Source organism: Paralichthys olivaceus, chromosome 5 (assembly GCF_024713975.1).
Source record: "Paralichthys olivaceus isolate ysfri-2021 chromosome 5, ASM2471397v2, whole genome shotgun sequence".
In the NCBI taxonomy this organism is placed as follows: Eukaryota; Metazoa; Chordata; class Actinopteri; order Pleuronectiformes; family Paralichthyidae; genus Paralichthys; species Paralichthys olivaceus.
Window position 1 is genome coordinate 20,573,324 of NC_091097.1, and position 18,683 is coordinate 20,592,006.

Genomic DNA, 18,683 nt, shown 5'->3' on the forward strand with positions numbered 1-18,683 from the left:
CAAACTCCTTATTTTAATAGTTATTTAACACGTCGCCAGATTTGATTTCCAACCTCCTGGTCAAATCGGTGTCCGGCCCTCTCAGGTCACCACCGGATGCCCACACTGCCTTCTGCCGTTTTATCCACATGGAGAACATGTCTACTCTCCTTTCACAGCCATCTGATGTGCTGCTGTCTCTGCACTATTTATAGCCACATAAGATGCGATGTAGGCCTATAAGCAGATACTAGAGGCGTCAGAGCCCCTGGATGACGATTCCCACCCAAACTTAGTTTATTATATTTCGGATCATTTGCCTGTAAAAGGGACTGAACTTGCCAGAATTCAAATATGTGCCTGTTTGAGTTGTGCGTAATTACGCACAATGTGTCTTCGACCAATTCCCTCATTACGCAATGGATTGGATTGATGTGCGCAATTCAGGGAAATCCTGTGACATCACAAAGTACAAGTCTGTGATTTTTATTTATTTTTTTATTATGGTCACATTTAGCTTTTTTTTTTTTAAAGATTGCATCAACTTTTGAGATTTCATTAGTTTCCTTATAAATTGAATTGGCTGAGCTCTTCTGAGAAAATCAGTTGTTTCCACTTTTATCCACATTCGCCCTTAATAGGATGTTTGTCTGAATGTGTTCCCTGTGAGAACACGCGTTTGATGGCAGTGCTTGTAGGTTTTAAAATTAGTTCTAAAAACTCAGCTCTGTGCAGAATTATGATATATAACTCCCACGTCCTTGACCTTTTGATAAATTCTCTTTTCTTTTTGGCATCAAATGAGTCAAGTCAGGCATAGTTAGGCGAACCTCCCACATACAACCTTGAAGCTGCCTCGGCACCAGGAAGGGAACTTATTTGCACATGAATATGAAAGATTATTAGTATGAATAATTATTTGTTTACGAGCATCCTCGCTGACATGGCAGCTGCCCAAGAAGCTCATCAGTAAAAATGATCCAGAATTCAGGACAGGCCTCACATGGGATTATCTCCACTTGTTATTCTCCTACTTATAGCAGCAACTCACCTCTTTTTTTTATTTATTTTTTTTATTAAAGGAAAGGCTATATTGTGAATTTGTGCCAGAATTTTTCAGTTGCATGTTAGTTTAGTCAGAATACACTGGAGGCATCTGTCAATCAGTGTCAGGATTTAGTTGGCTGCCCCCCCAGAGGCTGATTTATGCTCCATCTCAGAAACACAAACACCAGAGATGATCTATATATCTGTGGCTCCGTGGGTTATTGATTTTCTCTGGATATGATCGCAAAAGGGGAAAAAGGGGGACTGCGACATAAGACGAGTTTATTCCCAGATTCTTCTCATAATAAGCGTCACTCCTTCATGGTCACCATGTGTGTCATGTGCAGTGTCGAGAGGCAAATACACAGTTTGTGTGTATCCCACAGTGTCTGTGTGTTTCTGAGCAGCCTGCCACATGATGATCAGACAAGTGGTTTTCCAGTCTTGTGTGTGATCTCCCTCTTGGCTGTAGCTGCCAGTGATGTCATCCCTCGCTGTATACAGAATATTATACTATTATGTTTGTCCTGGCCTTGACATTTCTCTGGAAAAATAAATAAGGCTTCGAGCGGGCTGCGATGGGTCTTGCGGTGCATGTGCAGCGAGACTGGGCCGTGTAGTTTCAAAGATGGAAAACACTGGTACACAATCAAAGAGTGTAAATATTAGGATAGTGAGCTCAGATATAAGGTTTGTCATGTCGATCGGTTTTTAAGCTGTTGTAACTATTGCAGTGTGTGCACACAGGCTATCAGGACGGATTGAGAGCTGTGACTGTGTGATGGGTTCTGCTGCTGTGATGTGACAATAGATCCACAGTTTAAGAAAGAGCATCAATTTTGACAATTGGCTTGAATTGTCTGCAGAGGTATTTTTCATTTTTAGAAAGCCAAGGGAATTTTAAAGACACAAAAGCAATACTTAAAGAGGCATGACAGTGATTTAGTATTCCACGTCCATAAAGCTGGGGAGACTCACGAGAGAGAGATTTAAAAAAAGAAAGAGTGGTCGAAATCGAAGCAGCAGATGCGGAGATATCCTGACTTTACTTCTCTCTGCGAGCGAAAAGTCAAAAAGCAGCAGATTCCGCTCCTCTCATAATTCGATTCATTAAGATCTCTCATTCAATCCTCCTCGTCTGTTGAATAATGACGCAGGCTTTGCTGTCAGATATCTCGTGTCTCGAGCCTGAATCAAAATAACTCTCGAGGCCTTTGAGCGTGCACTCTATGCCTCTGTTCAGGTTCTCTCTAACCAACAAAGCTGCAGCGTGCACTTTTGAAAGCTATTTCAAAGCAGACGTGAGGAACTTGTGACAGGAGGAAACTTCTCGTGCTGCAGGGGTCACGTTCTCAATCCTGACTTGTATTGAACATGTGAAAAACCAGAGGGGTGAGGTAATCCCACTGGTTCCCGACACAGCTGCAGAGTTTTCTTCAAACAAGTGACCGTATCGTGAATTAAAGCAGACCTCTCCGAGAGCATGAGGACAATTTGACCCCGGAACAGGTCGGATTAGTTTGCCGTGGAAACAACAAAGCACCTCACACAACACTGACACATTTCTTTAATTTGCTTTGCAGGATGGGTATTTTTTGCGGCGTAAAGGGAAGTCTTACGCTCTCGTCTCCCGGAGCTCAGGCTGATCACATAACACTCTTAACTCTTCCATCTCATTCCCAACCCGGCCACAGTTACTTTATCAAGACTTAACCCTCACGTTAATTGGTTTCACAAGACGCCCCAGACAGCTCAGCAGCTGTGCAACTGAGGAATTTGAATCTGCTTAATTTGGGAAGGTGTCGGTATCTCGTCTGCTGCCTTCAGAGTTTAATCTGGGGGCAAAGAATCCCGACAACAATACATGTTTTTTTCTCCCCTCGCTCTCGTCTTTAGGGTCTTAATGAAGAATTAGAGCCAATAGCATTATTCATTAAACAGAGCTCGCCTGCTATTTATCACTGGAACAATATTAGCATATTTGTTTAAGTTTGCAACACTTTTTAAAAAATTTTTTTTTAGCATTCGTAAAACCAGGTTTAGCATTTTTAATAATCTGGCATGAAATGCATCGTACCAAATTGAATGCTGAAAAAGAACCAGTGGCAAGCCCCAGAAACATGTAGAAATCCTTTATAACACACACACACACACACACACACACTCACACACACACTCACACACACACACACACACACACACACACACACACACACACACACGCTGCTCTAATTACTGCCTCCCCCGCTCCCTGTCTCTTATTCCTCACCTCCTGAGATGCAGGTGTAAAATATCACATTTTTCCAGCATTTCTCCCTGAGGTGGCTCTGGCTTGGACTCACACAACGTAAATTTCCCCCCTTTCATATTCATATTCCCTCTCACACACACACACACACACACACACACGCACACACATTTTTTCTTTCCTCTACAAACAAGTTCCCCATCCCTCCCTCTCTTTGATGTGCTTGCCACATCTGCACAGGTTTGTTAGCTTGTTACCAGGTGAAGAATGAGGATACAATTGAGGCTGAATGAGGTGGGACTGGGTTGGATGTCAGTTTATGTTTCGCAGCGGAGGGAGCAAAAAGTCTCTGATGCTCCAGAAAGTGTTGAGCGGGAAGAGTCGATGCGGCGGGGTGATCAGGACGCTGCGCTGGAAGGATCAGAGGGTTGTTTAACAGTGACTGTGAGGGTGTATACCTGCCCCTCGTGCATCGTTGTGTTTCCACAAGGCCCAGGTGGTTCCCGTGCATGAATTAGAGAATGAGAAAGTCGAGGCACAGTGGAATATACACAGTACTCTGAGTAATCCAGTGCCATGGAACTGATTATCTTGGTGCACTTTCCTTTTTTACACCTTCACCTTTGCTTCACATGGCTTTGAAAGAAGTGGAATCCTATCCCGCACCACGCACGTTGACTTGGTTTTAATTTTAACATGGAGGGATTAGGCGTCTTTTGACATTTTGCTGAATTTCTCAAGACGTAATTCTGAGATCTTGATGAAAATATATCAGGTTTATGCAGCTTGATTCAATTTGTTAGCTGTTGTCTCCACAGATTTCTGATGGAAAGTCTTTCCCTGTTAAACGTTCCCCCATGTTCACCAGCGTTAGCTCTGGTTGCTAACTTTACAGTTAGCTCGGTGCAGAAAGCTGCAGCGTTGGAGAATAATCTTCTGTGACGTCTTCCACATTCCACATCGTCTTCTAACTCGACCAAAAGTATCGATTATGGACATTTCAAAGGCTCCTTCTGCGATTTGATCGATGTCTTACTGTCCTCACAAAACCTCCAAATACCGAAGACGTAACTCATGGCTGAAAAAAACGGTTTAGATTTTTCCTCTAATGTTTGTGTTGGAAACTTGGCATCGACCAAGACCAATGTTTTCTTCTGTTGTAGAAGTTTCTCTTCCTCTCCTCCATGTTGTGATTGTTTGCAGTCGTGAAGACACGGTCTCCACTCTGCATCGATAAAAATCTGACAACCCAGAGTCAACATCCTCAGACATCAATCGATTTCCACAACGTTCCGAGTGTTAATTACTTGAGGTTCTCTAACTACACACACACGTATATATATTTATATATAATTGATACCATGCTCCATAAAAGCAGTCGGGTAAGGGGGGGGGGGGCTGAAAGAGGTAGAAAGATGAGGACAGAGCGACACTTCACAAAACTGACCCGTGTTTTCATCCTTTCATTTATCCGTCGTTTTATCGCCCTGATCCCGGAATCCTCTGTCGGAGCGATGCAAATCATTTCTCAGCCCAAATGAACGAGTGCAACTTGTCAGAAAATGGTAATTAGACCGAGCGCCGTGCCTTGTTCTGTGCTCCTCTGTGATTACCGGCGGAGAAAAATATATCCTTCATGTGTACCAGGCAGTTTAAGGGCTCATCAGGAAGCCCAGGGAGCTTGACACGGGCACCATTTAGTGGGACAGATGGTTTCAAATGGTTTTCCTCCAGTGTTTCCCCACATATTAATGATGACAGGCCAGAGGTTGGACGCTGGGGCCGAATGCCACGGGTGGTGTTTTCTTAGTCACTTGGATGACTTGAGCTCAAACTTTGTTTAACCGAGCGAGCGCTTCATGTGGCCCCGTGCTAAATTTATTGTGAGCACGAGAGGCTGCGCTCAACAAAACCAATGTTAATCTTATGTTAATCACCCGGCCGGCGAGGAACCCGGTGCCACAGAGAGTGAAACCCCGCTCGGTGATGCCCTTCCTGTGTTACAGGAGAAGGGAAAAGACTCGAGCTGTAACCTCTCATTCTGAGGGATATGAATAGCCTGTGTCTCCAGCCACAACTTGGTTAGCCCAAGTCTGGTCCTTATTATAGTGCTGTGTGTTTATGCATGTGTCTGTGCATGTATTTGTTCAAGTACAATCCCGTGCGCATGTGTGTATTTGTGTGCATATGTAAATGCTTAAGTAACTTAATGTCTGTTTGAATTCCTCTAAAAAATTGTTTACCTCTCATGCCAGTTTAAATAGTATAACTTTACATTTTGCTGCTGGCGACGAGCAATGTTTGTTCCTGTTTTGAGTCCATGTTTGTTTCTACTTAAGTTACGTTGAGAGATCAGAACGTAAAGTTCTGGAAAATAGGATTATTGGCTCTCGTCTTCTCTATCCAGCAACTTAAAGTCGGAAAAGTCTCCTGGTCCCTTCGTGAGTGAAACTTTCTTCCCCTTAACTCTCAGAGTTATTTTCATTAATCTGGCAGTTTTTAACCCTCATCTAACAGGTTTAGTCGACTTCCAAAACACTCGTTCAAATTTAGCCTGGCAAAAACCAATTTGCACCAGTGTGTACTAAAAATGAGCGTTAGCCACGGGCGAGCTAGTCAGGCAGAGCTGCCCCTGATCCAGATCCACAGCCTGTGGTTCCCTCCCTTCCATGTTGTCTGGCCTGGCTGCCTCCTCTGACAGCTGAACTGCAGTGGATGCTCATTCAGAGTCCAAGTCTCTGCCGGTGCGTCCCACAGCATACAAATGAACCGCGGTGAATAGAAACAAACACTTGGAATAAATACTTTAGCTGCGTCTATCAGTGAATACGTCGCAGAGGCCAAGAGCTGCCGCGAGGGTTTCGTCCGTGTGGCCCCCCGCGTGAGCGAGCGCGTGCACGTGTAGTATGTGAATGATTAGTGCTGATTCAGTGCACACTGACAGAAAAGTGACCATGCAGGTGAAACAGCAGGGACAGGAAATGCCTTTGTGTCGGAGTATTGTGTTCGGGTTCGGCAGCTAAACGCATCGCTCCCCATTCAAGTGCTGGTGACTGGCAGGGCCGGGCCTCAGGCCTGCGCAGCATATGGGCTCCGGCAGGCAGCGCACACCATCCACAGTGTGTGTGTGTGTGTGTGTGTGTGTGTGTGTGTGTGTAGAATGTAAATGGAAAACACAGTTTCTCTGGTGGTGGGACTTGACGATGATTCTTAAATATTGGTTTAAAAAGAAAATGAGCAGGATCAGAGAGATTCTAATATGAGAAATCTGCTTTACAGCTTTGCAGCCATCTTCTTTGGTTTGTGTTTGAATTCCGTGAACCTTAAAGAAAAGTGTGGACTAATGAATAAATGACTGTTGTGTTACATTTCAGGCAACCGAAACCTTTCTGTTGAATGAAGAACCCTCCAGAGGTCCTGGGATGCCTGAATGCTTTGTAGTATCAGATTCATACAGGGTACGCATCTATTATTATTATTATTATTTTCTTATTATTACTTCATGTGTTGGTCCTAAATGTGTTATTTGAGTCATTACTCATTACTGTGACTGACAGTCTGTTTTCATGCTCTTGGTAATTGTACCACAATCATAATGTCATTCACAGCTCCCTCTACTCAGCTGCAAACCATTACAATCATTATTTCCACAGGCACATTTTAAGAAAAAAAAAAAAGAAAAGAGAAGGGGCCTTTGCAACTTTGCCGAAGCGCTCTGGCCTCATGGGAGTGAAAATTATAACGATAATGTGCAGCATGCTCAGTTGTGTGAAAATGAAAATGAATAAAACAAAAGTAAAAAAGAAAGTGAGCAGCTTTTCTTTTAAAAAAAAAAAAAAAAAAAGAACCCAGCGAGCTCAGTGGATTTACAGCCATCGACGTGATATAAACCGGTAATAAAAACCAGGAGGTGGGGACGGGGGAGGGCGAGAGGAGAAAGGGTGGGAGTCGGTGGATGACTGAAAATGTGATTGTTAATGAGGTGGGAGCCAGTTTTCTAGGCTGCGCTCTTTGTTTCCCAGAGTTAAGACTTTCGCCAAGTCTCAGAGAATCTGGGTTGCTGCAGTGTATCGTGTGTCTCGGGGTGCAGAAATGAACCATTATGGCTGTAATTGAGCAGCGTGGCTGGTGGAGGAGACTTTTCGAAAAAAGGAGCGCGGGAGGGGGAGGAGCGTCGGTGGAGCTGTATTGGATTGCGGGGGCAGCGAGTTCAAGAACATCCACAGGAGGGTGTCCACCTCCAGCTTCTCCCCAGGAGGTCCGGGGCTTAGTCTTGTGTCAAATGCATCATGGCCTCCCTCTCCCTCCGTCTTCATTAGGGTTCCTCTCGTGGAGGCGGCTGACGGTGGATAGAGGGAGAACGGGAATTGAACACAGTGTTTATGAAGCGGCATCGGTGCAGTTGTTAAGTTTGCGAGACTGCGTCCACACGATTGTGTTTTCACGTCCAAACAAATCAAAACCCTCTCAGCGTTTTAAACCCTGTTCGTTCTAATGAGCCTGAAAACACAGATTTCCTGACGACTCACAACACGAAGCGTTCGGTTTAGAGTTGTTGCAGATTCCTCGAGTATATTTTCGCCTCCTTCACATGTAAACACCGGTATCGTTGTAAAATACTGAATTGAACTTTTAGCAGAGACAACAGCGTCTCCATGTTCCACTCTGGAAGCTGAGGCTGGTTGTTTTCTTCGTGTGACTCTGACTCTGGATGAGTGTTTACATCCAGAATCAAACTTACTCTAGAACTCCAGAGAATGAGCACGAGCACAGATGATGTGTTTGAAGAAGAAATTAATTCTGAGTCTGAGCAGCTTCTTCTCTCAGGTCGTTTTCGTTTGAAGGATTTTTTGAGGCTTGAAGACGACAAATAATAATTCTCTGCATCTTTCTCTCACATCTCATCTCTGATCGTCTCCATGTAATCAAGTCAGTTGTGTTTATCATCACATCATAAACAAATGTAAATACTAAATCAAGTGACGGCCGTTTGTGAGATGATCAACCAGGACCGAGTATAAACTGTGTCGTCATCAGCCAAAGAGAGAGAGAGACTCGATGTTTCCACTGTGAGAAGATCCGCTCACTTTTCATCTTGTTCACAAATATTTCAAAAACAAATGTAGAAGAGTCACATGATGCGTACGTTTTGTGTTTGTCAGTTTGTTTTCATCCGTGTCTGTTTGTTTTTTAGGAATATTTAAAAACCACAGGACAGTTTACTGCCGAGCTCAGGAGAAGGACGTGGGTCAGGAACCATTTTATTATAATTCTTCGACAGATCCAGGAATTTTAACTTTAACGTCATGAGGCAGACAATGGTTTGATCATTTCAGGAGTTTCAGGGATGCAAGTAAATAAATGAGGACCGACATCTGAGTGTGTGGAATTTAATGCAGCTTGATTGAATTTGAGGCGACTGAATTATTTTAACTGTTTTATTTTCTGTAATTCATGTTAGAAAAAAGAAGAAATATTCCCAGTGGTGTTTCTTCTGTGTTTCTGGTTTGCTCCTCCGTCCGTTCCCTCGGTCTCTCTCTCTCTCTCTCTCTCTTACAAACACCCTCCATCGCAGGTTGGTGGAAGGTCAAAGGTCACCGTGACGTGTTTTAGGCCGAACTGAAGAATTCGATTCGCAGATTGTTTCTAATCGGATAAAATGGTTTAAAGATCAGAACCACACTTCTGCTTTTCTTCCCTTGTGCTGCTTTGACCAAACTCTCCACACAAAGTCAGGTGTGGTGTCATCACTGCTTGTGTTATGACACCGTGTGTGTGTTTGTGTGTGTGTGTGTGTGTTTGCAGTTACCATCCTTGAGCAACCTGTTTTGCGGACCTTGTTAATCCGAAGACAAACGTGGCTTCTTCGTCCTTTTTTTTTATCAGATTTTTAATGCGACAGTTCGTCTCCGTGCTGCTGACGGGTGTCGTCACCACACATCGCCGCAGCCGCTGGTAAATATGTATATTTTTAAGCGTGTGAAAAAAGCAGAGCCGCAGCAGACCCCGGCGACCGTAGCATATGGCTCCACCATGTGTTACTTAATGAGAGATTTACTCACACAGACCACTAAATGTGTGGCTCGTTTAAGGAGCCGCGGCGGAGGGGTGCCTGCGTGTGTCGCATGCAAGTCGACTCCATAAAGGAGGGAGGTTTTTGTTCCCCGGCTAACCGCTCCCTGTAACCTTTTTGCGTTTGTGTTGCTTTTAAAGACTCTGAGGCAGAAAGTGAGACTCCCTGAAATGCAGCGGGCGACGGTTATGATGTCACGACACCTGTCTAAACGCAAAGGGTGTGTCCGCGTCTGTGTGTTTCACATTAGTCATGTATCACATCCAGTGAAAGGAATGCTGGCGCTGTAGCCCTGGTGTGGTGGCCCGGGACTGGTTTACGGTTTCGTGGTGCTCATGCGCTCCTGACCGCACACTTTCTCCCTCTCCGCCTGCGTCCCTGGCTCAGTCATCGGGCCGTGCGCAGTAATTGGCCACACAGAGCCCAGATCTCTGGGCTTCGCCCGCGGAGGCTTTGTGGTGGAAATGCACAAGCAGTGGGCCCCATAAATCTGTGGGACGCCAGTGTCAGGCCCGAAACTTCAGCTCAGGCTTCTTCACAATGACTTCACTCCCACCCGAATTCCCGTTGTGTACCACACTCGTGAGGACCTGGTCCAGGCTGCTTCATTTTTCTGACATTTATGTGATATGTTTATCGCTCTCCACTGTTTGCTCGTGTGAGAGAGGGAGAGTTTCTGTTTCTCCCCCAGTGCTGTCGTATTCTGATCCCTGCTCCGAGGCTGTGATTATACGTTTGTCTCCACTGTTTGCTAGTTTTCTACTTCATAGTGAGAGCGCTGCAGAAACTGTTTGGCTTGGACTCACTTCACTGGTTTCTAAACTACAGTTGTGGGCTTCCAGACTGGGTCAAATATGGTTCAGCAAATAAATAGACTTAGCTCCAGAGCCACCATGAGATAATGCAGCCATTCAAACGCCTGCAAACTCATTTAAGAGTGTACTTGAAGCTTCTAGTGCAGGAGGGAGCTGCACATCCTCACACACTGCAGGAGATTTTACATTCTCCTGCAGCTGCACACACACACACACACACACACACACACACAAGTCTGGCGTTTTAATACATGCACATTATTCATAAAGCGTTTAATCGGTCAGATCAGAGACTGTTCACGTCGACATGAGCTGCAGAGGAATTCTCTCAGGTCTCAAAAAACAGGCGATAGTGTGACGCTCGTGTCTGTTTTGCCTCGTCGCTTGTTCTCAGATCTGTTCTGATGATGCGTTTACGTGTTTGCTCAGGAAAACGCGCACAGAGCGACTCCAGTGATAATCACTGGTGTGTTTTTTTTAGATCGTGGGACGGACGGGTCAGTGAACGCAACTGAGGAGACTTAGGGAAGCGCGGGTAAATAAACCCCCCCCCCCTGTAGAAAAAAATAAAATAAATCAATAATAAAAGATTTATCTCATTGCAAAACACAAATTTGTTGCACGCATCACCTCCATGATTTTAGCTTTCTTTCTTTCTTTCTTTCTTTTTTTTTTTTTTTTTTAAATCCTCGCAAACGCATTCGCTGCAGAGAGGAGCGCGATAAAAGTGCCTGAGAGAGGAGAAGGGGAGGGAGACAAAGTTTTTTCCCTGAAAGTTTGTGCAAGCTTTCACTTTCTAGGCGGGGTTACAGTAAGCTGCAGCAGCATGGACTGAGAGAAACAGGACGGCGAGCGAATGCAATGCAGCACGATACCGAGCTTCCATCCAACTTTCACACGCGCTGCCAGCCTCCTCTTTAAGTCGCCATGTACTCCCCGTACTGCCTGACACAGGTAAACCTGCACTTCTCTGCTCCGGGTTATTCTTTGCTGCGCTGCTTCTCTCCCTCTCTCCCTCTCTCCCTCTGCCTCTCTCCCTCTCTCTGGTGTTTCCATGTGTTCGGTTGTTGTGGCTCGGATTCTTTCTGCTGCCGGACTCTGGGTCCAACTTCACCTCGACGCTGCTGCTCGGCGCGTTTCGGGAACTTTTCCCGTGCGTGATTTCCATCGCACATGGTTTTTTTTTTTTTTTTTTTTTTTTTATTTGGAGAGAAAATGGCGCTTCTCCCGAGATGTATTTCATATATAAAAAAAAAAAAAGAAAAAAGAAGGAGGGGAGCGTGCGTGGAGGAGGAGAGAGAGAGAGAGAGAGGGAGAGAGCGTGCACGGAGACTGTGGAGTTTAATATTTCTGCTGGAAGACGTGTGTGTGTGCGTGTGTGTGTGCGTGTGTGTGTGCGCGCGCGCGTGAGTGTCGGAGCTCGCGGGGAGTTTTTGGCCGGTGCGCGCCGCCGCCTTTAGCACGTTGAGACCGGGGGAAGCGACTGTGTGTGTGTGCGCGCGTGCGTGCGTGCGTGCGTGTATGCATGCATGCGTTCTTGTGCGTGTGGATGCCTGCGTTAAATTCTGCGTGTGTCCTCTGACAGTTTTGCGCTGCACCAGTTGATCTCTGAGTTTTTAACTCGTGCGCTTCGCATCTGTATCTTTATATCTTCACACTCTCGTGATGAACTTGAGCGTAAAGACCTTTTATCTATAACTTTATGTCCATGATGATTTTATAACGTCTAAATCCTCTTAACGTGTATATATTACTTCATATCTTTATTCTCTATAGTGATTTTATAGCTTGTGCATTTACAACCTTTTATCTTTTTACTGATTTGAAAACGTGTGTGTATAACTTAATCTTTACATTCATACTCTGCTGATATTATAGCTTGTGTATGTACAACTTTATAGATATTTCTTTATATCTTTACTCTCTGATTGTTTTTAAATATGTTTTTTTAATCTATTATCTGCTCTGATTTGATATCGATAATAATTCATCTTTATATTTTTCACGGCTCTGTGCCGTCTCCTCATTTCCCACTTTTCATGTTACAGTTAATTTTGTACAAAGTAAAAGACACAGGCTCTTCTTCTCTGTGGGATGTGGAATCGTTGCATCTCATTTTAATCTCTGACATTTTTAGATTTGACCTGCTGTTCTTTTTGAGACAGTGGCTCGAGAAAAACAGTTAGACAAAGAGTTTATGCTTTAAAATGTGGCGTCATGTTTAACAGAGTCTTCGTTTGATGTTAGTTTGAGTCAAATCCAGCGTTTGACTGTATCACAGACTTCTCAGGGTGAAATATCTCCAGTGTGAGTCGTGATAAATGTTACTTCAAATGTTAATATTTCTCCTCAGTCATAACAATTTAAATTTCCTCTTCTTTACTCACGCTTCATCATGTTTAGACGACATTTCTCTCGCAGAAAATCTTTAAATATTTGCTTTAAAAAGACACGTTTAATGACGGAGTGAGGGATCGAGAGTAAAGTAACTATAACTCTGCAGAATCCGTTCACTGAATGATTTTCAGCTCTGGATCGAGCAGCTGTGCAGAACCCAACGTGCTCGCTGTTAATCTACATCCTCGGTGATCAAGTGTCGGAGAAGTGTTTGACCCCTCTCCGCAGCGTCTGTTCGGCAGAACGAAGTCAAATCTTATATTTAAAAACCATTATTGCTTGGTAGTATTTCCCCTTCAGAACCTTCAGCCTCTTGTCTTCCAGGTCCATGAGACCTTGAAGGTATTTCCCTCATCTCGAGCAGTGGCACAGGCCTGCCCATGTTCCTGCTGCTGGAAGTCTCACTCTCATGAAGCAGACTTGTTTATCCCTCATTGGCTTTGTCTGACAGCCGACTGCCAGGGTCCCGTTTGATGTGTAATTCAGTCCTGATTTCTTGCAGTGGTTTTATTAAAAGAGTTTTCCTCTCGTCGTCCGCCTCTGACAGCTCCGCTCTACCAGAGGCTCAGAGGATGTTCTTCGCTCATCGCATGGGCACAAGTCGTGTCTGCTTTCCATTTACAAACATTAGCAGCTGGGATCACAGCACCGGCCTCTCGCTGACACCAGAAAGGGAAAGGAGATTTTTATTATTTTCCTTAATTCTCAGTTTTATTGAAGAAGCCATTAAAGGCTCCTCAGAGCGTTGACGTGAGGCCCAGAGGGTGAAACTGAAAGAAACAGATATTGCATATGGATTTGAATATGAACATTCCTTACAGGCCTTTTTATTTTATATTTTTAATTTCCAACATGCCTGTAGTCATGGTGACTGCATCTGTAATTCCTATGCATCCTTCACATGTAAGAATATTTCATGAGGCAGCATAAATTCAACTTGAATTAAAAGTAACCGGCAGCAGAAGCTTGTTCACATGTTGCACATGATGGTGACTTGCAGTTTATCATTGGTTGAGCAGGAAATTGATGGAAACTCGTCTGCAACAAGGGATTAAATATAGGCTGCTGTATTTTATTTATTCTGTCAATTGTGTGTGTGTGTGTGTGTGTGTGTGTCTAAGTGGCTATTTGCACGTTGAGGAAAGTTGTTTCTTCTCTTCCTCTTCTCTGCACAACACACACACACACACACACACACTCTCTCTCTCACACAGCTCCGTCTGTGGCACTTTTTGTTGATTTAATTGCTGTTAATAATTAAAAATTCGAGCTTGGACCTGGAATATGGCAACAATTGTAAACAATCGAATGAATTATTAACTGTGATAAAAGCCACAGTGGAGAGAAGCAGCGTGCTGGGAAGTGACGCTGCGTAATGGAAGCAAATTACAGGGGGAGAGGAGTGAGTGTGTGTGAGTGTGTGTGAGTGTGTGTAAGTGAGTGTGAGTGTGTGTAGAGTCGATGTAGAGATACAAAGATAAATATTATACTCAGGTCTGTGTAGTTTAATACTCTGCTCTTACATTTGCGAAGTGGACGAAAGTTCCTTTGTCTCAAATTTTTCTCTTAATTTAGGGAAAAAAACACTACAACGTAAATGTTGCATCCTCCTCATCAAACGATCTTTGACATCACGTTAAATCATCAACATCATTTATTTTACTGATTAATTTTTTTAATTCTCCAAACCTGAACCCTCGGATCCACACACACACACACACACACACACACTTTTAAAACCCACCCATTCCCCTTTTTTCCCCTCACTCTTTTTTAATTTAATGTCTTTGCATCTTTTAATTCTAAATGTGTTGAGTATTTTGTGCAGCTCGTAATGTTTTCACTGGTGCGACATGTTAACTGATTCCTTCCCTCTGCCTCCTCTGCCCGCCTGGACGCTGACCCCTGCTCTCCTCGCCTCTTTACACCCTCTCAACACTAAAGTATTACCCTACTCATCTTCTAAACAATGCCTTAGTGGTAAGTCCTATTTAGTCCCTATTTATTCAGCATCAGGTGTGTGTGTGTTTTCTATATATATATATATATATTTCTATATATATATTCCATCATGAGGAAATGTTTATTTGTGGTTTATCTCCTGCTGGCGCCGACCTGCAGCTGCAGAGTTAGTGCAGGCCTGCGCAGGGGAGAGGAAAACTTTTATTTTTACGCACACACGCTCCATGAAAAGTTGCATTTCTCTCCTGTTATGTTTTTTGCAGCCTCGTATAGACGATAAACCAGAAGACTCATATTTTCCCCCCTCTTTTCAGTTGCACAGCTGAGCTGCAGCAGCGCAAACAGACTCAAACAGACTCAAACAGCAGGTTGCATCTTGGAAATAGGGAAAAGAAAGGTTCCCAAAAAAAAAAAAAGGACCTCTGTCGTGCGCAATGTGGAAATGAAAAAAGGAGGGAAGAGGTCCACGATCAGTTCAGAACACCAACCTGCTTTTTGAAACGTTTCCCTGATGAGTTCAGATTCATTTGCTCTCTCGTGCTCGTGCACTTTCTCTCAAGAAGTGAGAGGAGGAGGTTAGCCGCGCTCCGAGGTCGCAGCTCCATGCACGCGCACATGACTCGCGTGGCCTCGTCCTCCCGCGCGCTGCGAGGAGGCGCACTTGTCTCGTGTCCGCGCTGCGCGGAGGATGGGTTGTGTGTTATAGTTTCCTGACGTCACCGGCAGTTGTTGCTGCAGATGAGATGAAAACATCACAGCAGCTCAACCATCAGCTGCGAAAATCCAAATCATGTCATCGATATCTGGACTTTCACACATTATAACTTTTGCGTTTACACATATTTGGTGAGGTGGCCATTACCCCCCCTCCCCTGCTCTCTCTCCCTCTCTCTGTCTCCCCCCCCACCTCTCTCTCTCTCTCTGTGTCTCTTCCCAAGGCCTGGAAAATGAGTTGGAACAGCTGCTCCGAGGATTAAAATCTGATGGAACCACAGTCTGAATAAACAGAAAAAATGTCGGATTTTTCAGAATTATAAAGACACACACACACACATATGCACCCATGTGTGTGCACGAGCATACACGTGCACATGCAAACCTGCACCTACAAAAGCGTTTGAGCCATGTCTTCATGCCACTCAGGCCTCGCTGGACTGCAGCAGCAGGATCCCAGTTTCCAGGCGACTGTCTCACCTTTGTCCTTTAAAAAAAAAAAAGAAGAAGAAAAAAGAAATCCCCTCTCAAGCCAATTTACTGCCGTTTCATTTCACTTCAAAGTCGCGCTGCAAATCTCTCTTATATGCCTGTATTACATTTCTCAGATATTGAATCATGATATCACTGCAGAGTTTAATTCAGCCGCACACAAGTTGGACTGACCCGATTATACATGTATATAAATGTGATACACAACCCCAGCGCGGCTCAGAGAAGCCAAAACGGGCCCCGAGAAGTTGTGCTCGTGTGGATGTTTGTGCAGAGCAGTGACGTGGCAGCCAGTGAAGCACTCTGCGTTTGGCCGACAGACAGAAGAATGAACTCATAGTCTGTTTGATTGACAGGTAGGGCTGATCTATTGTGCTCTCATGTAACTGAGAGAGGAAGACAGGCAGGGAGCACACCGGGTGAAATCGGAGTCCCTGATTGGCCGTGCTGCTGTTTTGTGCTCTACCAGCCGTGCGGGATCTTTCTCCCCCCCCCCCCCCCCCCCCCCCCCCGTCATCATGGGACACCAGGAGGTCATAATGCCAGACACTGCCAAGGACACCATGTTCCTTTTACTTATTCATTTGAACCGCGCTGCCAGCGACAGCACAGCCCACCACAGAACCCGCCACCATTAAAAGACACTCGAGCTTAGCTCATTTAATAAGGTGGCATTTTTTTGGTTATTCGTGTCCTGCAGCCTAAAACCAGGAGCTCGTCCTCTCTGAGACATCGCAGTGCTCCTCCGATTCTGAGCTTTTTATTCATCGTCCTTGAAGCTTGGGAATCTGCAGCACGTTGTGGATTATTTGCATTCTAAATACACATTTAAATGAGAGGCTTATGAGGGTTTCTGTGATTGATGTCTTTGTCGGTCATATAAATGTTCTGTGTTTACTGTCAGCTCGTGACTGGGGGCCACCGTGCGTCAGCAGGAGCAAATTTACGGCAGTTTCTGCAATGAAACTCAGAGCCGGTTTTTTTCGGTGGCGCAGACAAAGACGAGATGAGCCGAGTGCATTTTGGCAGCAGGCGATATAGATTTGAATTAAGTAGCATGTAGTTTTTTATCTTGGGCCGCATGCAGAAAGAGGCAGAACCAACTGTGTCTCATTCAGTATCAGCACAGCTGTCCCAGCATCCGTGGAGAATGGATTCCTACTGCTATTGCCATGGGAGGCTCCAGCCAAGAAGAATGGGAGGATATCCAGTGTGTGCGCTTGTGTTTTAAAAGGAAGCCGAGGAGTGAGAGGAGAGCGTAGTACACTGGTGTGTGTGTGTGTGTGTGTGTGTGGCTGTGTGTACACGTCTGTCTACGAATGTGCGTGTGATTTCTTCATGTGTGTGTCATGTTGTCTCCACCCGCCTCACTTTTCCTTCGCTCATGTCACCTCTGGCATGGATTAGTCTTTGGCACAACCCCGGCGGTGCCCGCAGCCCCAGTGCGGTTCTGTGGTCGCCGATATGTTGTGCTGTTGCCATGGCTACTGAGCACACACCACTCCGGTGCTAAATTACATAATTGAGCTCGAATATACAGAGGAACACAAAACACTTTGTACAATACGAGAGCAAAGAGAGGAGGGGTGGGTGGGGGGGTGGGGGGGTGGGGAGGGTGGTCTCATTTTTGGAAACCACCAAGACAAAGTGTGTCTGTACCAGAACGAACCACGAGCAGAAAACAGCGAAGCTCCGGCGAATGTTTGAGGGCTTTGTCAGAGCCGAGCTTCAGACGACAGCACGACGTGTTCCTCCCTCTGATGCTCGCTCAGAAATCTGAATAACAGTGGCAGCATTCTGTGGGTGTTCGGTGAGGGTTGGTTGTGACAGGGCAGCCGAGGATAAGGTGTTTGCGGTGACACACACACACACACACACACGTGGTGTTTGTATGACACAGAATCGACGGCGTGTGTGTTTTAGAGAGGGTGTGGCCCGTTGAGTTTTAGAGACACACACACACACATTTCTTTGCCCTCGTCCTCCTCCAGGTTGTTTTGAATAAATCTTGAATCTGTGAGAGTATCAACAATGTGTTGAATTCCACGCTGTGTTTCTGTCTCGCCTGGTTTACTCTGGGTTTTAAAGATACGACCTTTGACCTGCAAAGTGTTTTTTTTTTTTTAAATTCAGGTTCTTAAAGACCCCCCCTGAGGCAAAACTCTATTTTTTTAAGTGCAGGTAATGGAAGAAGTTCAATTTTGAGTTTTTTTCCTGACGTGGCACAAACGATGTCACAAACTGAGGAGCTGTCCCCCAGATATCACGTTTTCCATCATCGCAGATCGGAGCGATTAAAACCCGTGTGTACTTCAGTCAGTTCACCCGAGAGTGAATGATGATCGAATCCGTTCCCATCGCAGACGAAGGCCAGAAGTTAGTGGCTTCCAGACTTCCGCAAACTATCTGGTCACAAATCTCGCTCACGTCCTGAACTCTGATTTCACCGACGTGCCACGTTTTCCTGATGTCAGGTCTGAGATCAGCTTCACGATAAAGCTCAAACTTCCAAGTGACGCAACGATGCACATTATTGTGTTAAGACTAAAACATGTGGAGCGAAGGATCGATAGAAGAAGAAGCTCTGCTGCATCATCATCTGAGCCGAATCGATGCCAGAGCGACACACGGAGCGAACGTGGACGGTGACTCGTTCTCTGTGCTTCTTAATCAGCTTGTAACATCTCCATGTAGACGAGCAGCGCGGCGTTGGATTTCCTTTGTGTCGTGCAGAAGAGGAACCTGAGGTCTCAGAGCTTGTGAGCGGTCGTTGTGTGAGTGTGTCACAGGTCAGCGGGGATACGCGGAGAGTTGTTGCAGATCATTGTCGGCCCACTCAAGGTCTTTTCTGTGTGTGGGCAATCTGGGCACGTTGTTTAGCCTGTCTGACCTACATCTCTAAATATATACAGTGGACCCTTCATTACAAAGCTTCCAGATTAATCCGGATGAAATC

General features: G+C 45.1%; 1 protein-coding gene across 7 annotated transcripts in view; it reads left to right on the forward strand.

Moving 5' to 3' along the window:
* The window catches only part of nfixb (nuclear factor I/Xb), a 61,710-nt gene that overhangs the window by 25,216 nt on the left and 17,811 nt on the right, over window positions 1-18,683 (forward strand). For 2 of the 7 annotated variants that reach the window (XM_069524531.1, XM_069524529.1), the window contains exon 2: window positions 6,649-6,732. The exons of 1 other annotated variant lie outside the window; for it this stretch is intronic. In XM_069524531.1, the coding sequence (XP_069380632.1) occupies window positions 6,697-6,732 (36 nt within the window). In that variant the 5' untranslated portion in view covers window positions 6,649-6,696. Of the gene's footprint in view, window positions 1-6,648; window positions 6,733-10,962; window positions 11,117-11,201; window positions 11,316-14,503; window positions 14,540-18,683 lie in introns of those variants that run through there. 4 more of the 7 variants (XM_069524530.1, XM_069524527.1, XM_069524532.1 and 1 more) reach the window with 4 other exon arrangements.